The following is an 8,723-nucleotide window of genomic DNA, read 5'->3' as shown; positions in this document are numbered from 1 at the left end:
AACTCAGGGAATGATAATCATTGTTTAGTATGCAAACATGTCTTCTGTCCACTGCTGGCATTTTAATAAGTGAAAGGACCTGTATGACACAAAGTGAAGGGACTGAAATCCCTTTAATATTTGTCTCACATCACAACCAATCCACTAAATCTGACACTTGTGGCACAAAGTTATGAAAGTGTTTTGTCATGTACCACTGTTTCTTGGTATTTCTTTAGAAAAACAGCCTGGCTACCACAGCTTAGGGGCCTCAAATATGTTGAGATATTTGACTTTATAGCTCTGATATTTTAAATCTAAAAGTGGAAGTTATTTTGCAGCCATTTTAAATGGAAAAAATACATTTATTTGTGTTTTTATTGGCCTTGTTTGCTCTTATGAAGGAGAAGACACATTTTTAAGTAACCACACTGGACAAAGCCCATCTATCTTTTTGGCATGTCACTAGGTTTCACAGATTTACGCTCCATCTTTTTTTGCATTGTGACTTTGACTCTCCTTAGTTTGACTGAAACACTATGTTCTGCTGTTTTACTCTGACATCTAGTGGGCATACAGAGCAGTGAAAGGAGGTGCATTTGTGGACCTGCTGGAAACTGCTGAAAGAAATCAGTGAGATTCACACTGTAGGAGTTATGTAATAAATTCATTTGTATGTAATAGTTGTAAAAAAAAAACAGAACATTTGTAATGGGATGCATGTAAATTTGTCTTATGCAAAGCATGAATATATTTAGGTCTACTGGTGTTTACTATTCTGCCAGGTTAGTCATATATTAAGTCAGTGGCAAAGGAATCAATGTACTGAATGAACAGAACTTCTATTAGGCTGCAGTGCAGGCTGGATGGTTTATTACGAGCCCTGCTGAGGTGAAAAGCAGCTCAAAAATACAAACACAACACTTTCACATTTGGGCCACTAGATGTCACCAAAGATATATAGTTGTTTCTGAACTGCGGTTTTCCAGATGTGGTGTTGGCAGAATCCAGGAGCTCCTGCACAGTTTCATGGCAACAGCCTCCAGTAAATACTTTATCTACATTTAGCACTTGATCTAGTTATGGTTTGTCCACTTTACAAAGATCTTTAATCTGGAGGTAGGTGGGATGAGGCTGATGAGGCTGCCCATTTTTGCTCTCTAAACTGAATGAGCTATAAACCTGGCTGCACGGAGAGAATAATCTGCTCTAGCAGAGCATTTCCCTTCTTCTTCCACTAGGTGGCAGCATAACCGTACAGCTGCAGCACATTCAGACAAGAGTCCGTCCAAAAAGTTATCAGTTATTTTGTCAGGAGAAATCTGAGACATTTTAATCTGACACACACAGATCATATTTAACTCATGTTAAAAAGCATACTAAAATAAAATAAAATAAAATAAGGATTTGCCCTCCAAAACCCGGAAGTATTTTTAGGAGTGGACATGAGCCCAATAACTGAATTAGATATTGTGTCAGTAGTCATTTGTGTGGATATTACTATACTGTTCATTATAAATGCAACTTTTTGGTGCGTGTAAAAAATAAAATAAAATAAAATCCACGTTGATGATTTGTGCACTCATATTTGAAGGACAAACTACAGAGATTTTACAGTGTCTGGGGAAATTAGAGGTGTTGTTTATGGTGATGAACAGGCCTTAAAATAAAATTAGTCCCAACTATTTTGGGCAACAATAAAACATATGTTAGCCCCTTCTTTATTAAATTCCTGAAATAGTTTGATTCTTTGACTTTCCTGGGCAGTCAAATATATATTTTCACAATAAAGCGCACGTAGCCCTCTTTATGTCTCTGTACGAGTTTGTGGCTTTTGCGCGAAAGTAGTCAATGTGTTTCTCCCCCCCACCCCCCCACTGCAAACCCGAACCACCTTTATTCTTAATGAAAATATCATTTAAATGTAGGCTAATTTTAGAAACATGAAACACACTGCTTACGAAGGACGTTTACAGAAAACAAAGAAAATACACGCAAAGATAAGTGGAAGCAGCTCGTTTGGCGTTAGAATGTTTAGTGCTTTGGCCTCAGACTTCAGACTTGTTGTAGGCCTGTGATTGGGAGTGGACCCTAGCCCGGTAACAAACCACAATGAAGTCAAAAACAAAAGGAAAGTCTGAGACATAAACTATGAAGAAATAAAAGAAGATACATGTATAGATGTGATGTTTGAAACAATCTGCTGGGCAGTCTCAAAAACCAGTGGATCATGGGTTCTTTTTGCATGTGCAGTCCACACACACACACACACACACACACACACACACACACACACACATACACACACAGAACAGCCGCTCATCTTGACTACCTCTGTGTGTGTGTGTGTGTGTGTGTGTGTGTGTGTGTGTGTGTGTGTGTGTGCGTGTGCACCTTTTTGCAGCACCCGGTAGCTATGTAGGCTACTCAATAAACCGGGGCTGCGATCCATCAGTGCATTTATCAGCCTATTATGGCGACAAATCCGGCTCCCAATACATGAAAGGTAAAATGAATTACCAACGTTAAGCCGTCAATAAAGTCATTTCTGTAAATGGTGTCTCCGAGGGCCTCCGCTATTATTCAACAAGCTTTATCAGCACCTTGGAAATTACGTGGCTTGTAGCGCGGCCCCTGCTTCACTTTGATTAAGGGCCCTGCCAGGGATCGGTGACAGGGCTTTTGACTCGGGTTTTATTCAGCCCTCTCCCCGTGATGAACACCGGGCTGATCGGGCGGAATGAAGACTAATTAAAAGCTATAAATTATCTTTTGCAGCCCCTCTCAAGGAGCCTCTCTTTGCGGCGCCAGATAAGAGCAGGCTGAGTGCTCATTTAACCACAATGGCGCTGCGGCTAAACAGCATATTGATACTGTCCTAATTGGAATTTAATTAAGTAGCCATGGCTCCCCACTCCGGCCTGCTGGATAAAGATTTCACTGCGGAGATGTTAAAACATCAACGCTCCCCTCTTTCATGCCGTTGCTATTATGATCATTAATATTATTAGTCTATTTCAAAAACCAATTAGAGCCTGATAGCAATTTTATTAATCTTATTCTGGAGACTTTAAAAAACTGCTAGTCTATTTATTATCCGGACTAATTCCAGCTTTCTAGCCCTCATTGCGTTTATTGAAAATTCATTTGTAAATACTTTTTTATACTAGCCTTTCATTTACTTTTATATTAGTGTAGACTGCACTTTGTCCTACTCGGTTGTCTCTTTTCCGCCATGCGTTGTCCAAAACAGACCTATGGTTGTCTAACTCATAACACGGCCTACGTGCGTCCTGGGGGGCTAGAGAAAAGCAAGGAACTGCTAAGAACAACAAAAGAAAATGGGGTAAAAAAGCATCTGACAATGAAAATGACCAGACCCCGATTTTTAGGAACGCTTACTGAGAGTTGGGATTTATTTTTTTAATGTTTCAAGCAAATATATGCTGCTGAGTTTGTTTTGCTAATGATCTGTGTTTGGCATGAGCCAGTCAAAAATAGAAAATGGTTTTTCAAAGCCTTCAAAATATTTAGGCTACATTATGGAGACAAACACCTGCTCGGTAATGAGTCAGTAGGTGGTAAATGAGTGAAACCACCATGTTCATAACGCAACTGATTCGATGTGTTTCCATTTAGCGCGTGCGTTCTTACCAGTGGACGTTCAAATGTGACTCGGGAATTTGTATTTAAATGAAAAACACCTAGTATTTGTGCTTCTGTGTAACATATAGGCTTTAATGGTGGTCCCCTGTTGTTTTTGTTGTGCTGTGTACATGTGTATGCACGTGCCTCACCAAGATTGATCGTAGGACGCGTGGGATACGAATGCGCGTGCTCGTAAGGAGCGCCTTCTGAGCTCTAATTGGACGTCGTCAATTGTGACAGGGACGATCCCCGCGCCCGATTGGTCCACTGCGCGTGTGCACGCGCACACGTGCTTCCGGCTGCGTGTAAGAGGAAGGAAAAACACACGAGTGCAGATAACGGTTTTAGGAGAGTTTAGGAAGAGCGAATCCACAGATATTATGCTGCACCGGAGGGGAGAGGCAGGGACACTGGTTCTAACGTGGAGCTGTTCGCTGTGCCCGGTCTCCGAAGGCTGTTAGGAGGCAACATGTCGCCGCTGTAGCCGATATTATAAATGAACACAGGTATTTATTCTTCAGAAAAGGTTTGTTTTTACATGCTGTCCGTCTAAATTGGATATCGAAGGGGGGCGGGAGAGTGAGCAACAAGTGGAGTTTACCTTTGGAGAGGCCGAAATTTCACACCTTCACTAGCTATGGAAGAGCAAAAGGAGCCCAGCAGCGGACGGGACTCGACCGAGGAGGAGAGCATGTCCTTATCGCCAAACCTCCCATCCCCTCCCATGATTTTACCCCACCAGGCCGCACAGCAGGCCCACAGAACCACGAACTTTTTCATTGACAACATCCTCCGGCCGGACTTCGGCTGCAGAAAGGAGCCGAGCTACCGCGACCGCAGCCAGACGCCTGGCAGAGAAAACGTGAACCCGCTGGGCGCGAGGCCGCCGCACACCGGGAGCCTCTGCCTGGATTCCAACTGCAGCAGCGACAGCACCTCGTCGTCGCCCTCCTCGTCGTCGTCCACGTCCTCCTCGCCCTCCTCCAAGCAGAACTCGTCGAAACAAAGCGAACCTGCGAGCAACGGGACTGGCAGATACGCAGACAGCCCCTCTTCAATTATGGTTATGAGTGGCAGCAATGCAGGGTCTCCGCCCATAATGAAAGAAAGCCAGCCGCTGTTGTGGCCCGCTTGGGTTTACTGTACACGGTACTCGGACCGGCCCTCATCTGGTAAGACGCTAATAGTCCCCGAAATATGCCGCCTGGGGTGTGGGGGTGCTGGGTTCTTAGTTGGTCTGAACTCACTTTCTCCACAGCATCATTCAGCTCCTTCATGGTGTCGAACGCACTTAAAGTCTTTCAATCCGAAAGTTATTCCTGTGCGAGGGAATTTAAGACTGACATATTAATACTGAGTTGTTTTGCAGTGCTGTGTCTTTGATATGTTTTTAATAAAATACATTTTGAAAGGAAATAATCCGACATTAGTAACATAATGAATATGAAAAGGGGAAACATATGACAAACGCACAAGTGTCTTATTGTCTGCAGTGTCTCATATTTATTATTGGCCTGTACAATGTCAGCCCCAAAATAATGTTCACTGCAGTTCCATGTGCAGCTGCATCGCATTAGTTTGTCATAATAAATGTAGCTCTGGCGTCAGTTCATGCGCAAAATTATATTTAGTTGATGTTTTGTTCTGGGTGAGAACAATAACACATTATCTGAGCTTTGAGTTCGTCAGCAAAAAAAAACAGAATATGTTCACAGAAATAGATTTAGAGTTGATAATTATGGAACATATTATTGCCAAGCTAGCAAAGCACAACGTATCCAGCAGCTTAATACTGTAGAGTAATCCAAACCAAAGCGTCAGTAATTGACCTACTGTAATGTGGCTTAACTATTTTAATTACACCGTCTGTTGAAAGGGAAATATCACCCAAAATTCAGCAGTCTGTCGTTATTTCAGGATTCAAAGTAAAAGAATATTAACCCAGAGATGTGTTTCAGGGCCTCTTCAGACCCAGGGTAATGATGCTGGACAGTGGTTGCTTCCAGATGCAGCATTTCATTTGTTTTGTCCGTGTTCTGACTTTCTGCTGGTTTTAAACACATCTGATAGAGCCACTGGTGGCCTGCTTCTGAACCCGCAGTTGTTTGGCTTAAAGTGTGTAGAAACCAGAGTAATTCGGCTAATATTAGCGGACGGAACCGGAGGTTTTGTGCATTTACTTCAAAGCCTCCTGACTTTTAACCTGAATGACTAGATTGTCCAGAACATGCACAGTGTGAAGACACAACTAAAGGGATTAAAGCGATGCATAAGCTTGTAATTCCCAGTTGAAAGGGGGCATCATTTGTTCCTAAATAGCTTATTAAGAAAACACAGAATGAAGTCGTAGGCTATAAACATCGTCATTAAACCGATGAATAACAACGATTCATGTGGTTTGAGAATGTTTGTAGCCTGCATCCCTGATTAGTGCTGATGTTCTACATGTAATGTCTAGAATATTGTTCAAGTGATTTAAATATATATTTGTTCCGCTTTTGGCCCCTGTAACTGAACAGTCATGTTGTGGTTTGGGTTTGGCTGCAGGGTGCATTTACTGTCCGAAGCGCCGGCCTCAGATCAGCTTTCACTCACCTATCAGGCTTCGGGCAGAGAGTGCACACCCTGTTTAGCTGTGTGCACGGCATTAGGTCAGATCTGTCCTAACGTCGACGCTGCTCCATGTTTATATGATTAAGAAATCACGGTGCTGGATGGATTCCATTATTTGTAGAAGGGGCATTTAACAGGGAGACTGTGATGATGTGGAGCTGTGGAGTCTGCAGTGGGACTCTCGGGTTGTCGCCTGGACCTAAAACACCAGACTCAGACACCAAAGCCCCTAAAACTGTTCCTTTCATGTGAACGCCATGAGAACAGCCACACAGGGCAACGACAGCTCCTGATGCAAACCGCTTCACTGCTCCGCGGATTTGTTTCCGTTATGGTTCCTTTCAGCAGTGTTATCGGGAACATTTCCACAAATTTAAATCCCATACTTTGTAGGCTGTGTGACACGTTGGCCTAATGTTTATTTGGTTATTTCTAACAGTGCTGCTGCAGCGAAATAGTTAGGCCTCCGTCCTCCTGTGGTTGGATGAGTTACAGAGTATTCCACTCTCTCACAGGCCTACTAATAATTCAAACATGAATTAATAATCAGGCATTATTATGTAGCCCCCACCCAGAAAAACCCCAGTCAGTATATTGTTTTATTAAAAATAATTCAAGTGGCCGTAGTGAGTTGTGTTGTAAAAGATACTGAACCGTTCTCAGAGGTTTGGTTTTTACATCTGAGTGTCCTTATTTTGGATGTGATTTATCCTCAGTGAGTCCAATTTAATGGACACAGTGAAGATGCAAGCAGAGAAGTGTAATAATGGAACGGATAAAAGTCCTATCAAGGGCACTGAGGACAGTGTTCCCTCTGTGCCTGCACACCGAGCACAGGTGACCTACATTTGCTCATATTGGCCAGATGATCAGCCGCTATCATCGCTCATCAGAGACGCTCAGTCGATGTGAGCAGCAGCTGTCATGGTGAATTGAGGAACTTTGTGGCCTCCTGTGTAACATTGTGTTCGTGGTCCAGCCATAGAATAAATGTTATATTTCCATTGTTGTTTCCACGCCAGGCCCAAGGACACGGAAACTGAAAAAGAAGAAGAACAGCAAGGAGGACAAGCGACCCCGGACAGCGTTCACGGCCGAGCAGCTGCAGAGACTGAAAACCGAGTTCCAGGCCAACCGGTACATAACGGAGCAGCGGAGACAGTCTCTGGCCCAGGAACTCAACCTGAACGAGTCCCAAATTAAAATCTGGTTCCAGAATAAGAGGGCAAAGATAAAAAAGGCCAGCGGCTACAAGAACGGCCTGGCCCTGCAGCTCATGGCTCAAGGACTTTACAACCACTCGACCACCACCGTGCAGGAGGACAAGGAGGAAAGTGAATAAGGGGCCCGCCCGGGGCCGCGACCTGACTCTGGGGCTTTTGGAGACAATGAGATGAACTGCAAGCTGGGGCAACGCTATTTAAGACACAGATTTCTGTTTATGGTAACAGTATATGGACGTAATTATATAAATGAACGATCGTTATTAAAGTTTATATAGCCACACAGTTATCATGTTATTTAATTTCAGCCTCATCTTCTCCGTCTGCTTCTCATTGTTTTTCTAATGGGCTCTGTAGGTTCTTGTGCTCTGCGCCATATTTTAACCCAACACATCAGTCCTCAGACTCAAGCAAGCCAAAGATTTTAATATGTTCACATGTAGTCTGAAATAAAAAAGGAGAACGGTAGATGATGGACTAAATCATTTTCGTCTTCTTTTCGTCCCCACAGATCAGCTGTGATATCTGGGATAAAAATATATTTAGGCAGTATGACCTCTTATGTCACATTGATTCCTCAAACCTTACCGAAATAAACTGATACATCGAAAATATTATTTTGCAATTTAAAACAGCATCAAGAATTTGTCCTTATGCATAAAGTAAGGAGGCAGGAGCCTATAAAATAATTAGACTACAAATTCACACACGTTAAAGGAGCAAACCGTATAAAAAATACCAGGTTTTTATTTTATTTCCTGACCACATGTCTATAGATGTATTTTTCCATGTGTATTACGTAGCCTAGAGAGGTGACAGGAAGCCTCCCACAGTGCTTCTTTCTATAACATTTCACCTATGAATCTGTTCTGGGCATTTAAAAGATTTCACATCTCTGCTGAACGTTCGGACAGAGACGCTCCTCGTCGAGCTTTAACGAAGTGAAGACATTTGTTGAAGTTGTTTGCCAGTGTGCTGTGTCTTTTCAGCCCGGATGGCCACAGACTTGACCTGGGGTTCAGGTTTGATCGAGTCTGGCCTGTAAACCCTGTGACACCGAGTGTGTGTGAGTGTCTGCGGACCCCAATGTCAGTGAGAGCAGACGAACCAGGCTTAGATTACGTCAAAACATCACATTGGTGCTGTTTTAAAATAATACGTTCTGGGGCTATCTATGAATAAAAACACCACCACAGCTTTAACTTTATTGGTGAGAGAAACCTTTGTTTTTATTGGCGTTTTACCAATCATTTATTATTA

At 42.9% G+C, this 8,723-nt stretch overlaps 1 protein-coding gene across 2 annotated transcripts; it reads left to right on the top strand.

Annotated features, from left to right (window-relative positions):
* The first annotated feature begins 3,938 nt into the window (after positions 1 to 3,938).
* Positions 3,939 to 8,057, top strand: LOC109955592 (homeobox protein engrailed-1-B-like). 2 transcript variants are annotated; one of them, XM_020591894.1, is made up of 2 exons: positions 3,939 to 4,799; positions 7,251 to 8,057. In XM_020591894.1, exons 1-2 carry the CDS (start codon positions 4,265 to 4,267, stop codon positions 7,580 to 7,582), a joined length of 867 nt encoding a protein of 288 aa, XP_020447550.1. In that variant the 5' UTR covers positions 3,939 to 4,264; the 3' UTR covers positions 7,583 to 8,057. The 2 variants fall into 2 exon arrangements, with proteins under 2 accessions (XP_020447550.1, XP_020447551.1); XM_020591895.1 differs by having other exon boundaries at positions 7,263 to 8,055.
* The last annotated feature ends 666 nt before the right edge of the window (positions 8,058 to 8,723 follow it).

Source organism: Monopterus albus, unplaced genomic scaffold (genome assembly GCF_001952655.1).
Source record: "Monopterus albus unplaced genomic scaffold, M_albus_1.0 scaffold16.1, whole genome shotgun sequence".
Taxonomy (NCBI): domain Eukaryota; kingdom Metazoa; phylum Chordata; class Actinopteri; order Synbranchiformes; family Synbranchidae; genus Monopterus; species Monopterus albus.
This window is presented reverse-complemented; position numbering and strand designations above follow the sequence as displayed.

What these genes read in the sequence shown, in the direction of transcription:
- LOC109955592 (XM_020591894.1), top strand. Translation starts at nt 4,265, where the DNA reads ATGGAAGAGCAAAAGGAGCCCAGCAGCGGACGGGACTCGACCGAGGAG. An exon ending in CTCGGACCGGCCCTCATCTG is followed by an intron (nt 4,800 to 7,250) that starts GTAAGACGCTAA and finishes TTTCCATTGTTG; the next exon opens with TTTCCACGCCAGGCCCAAGG.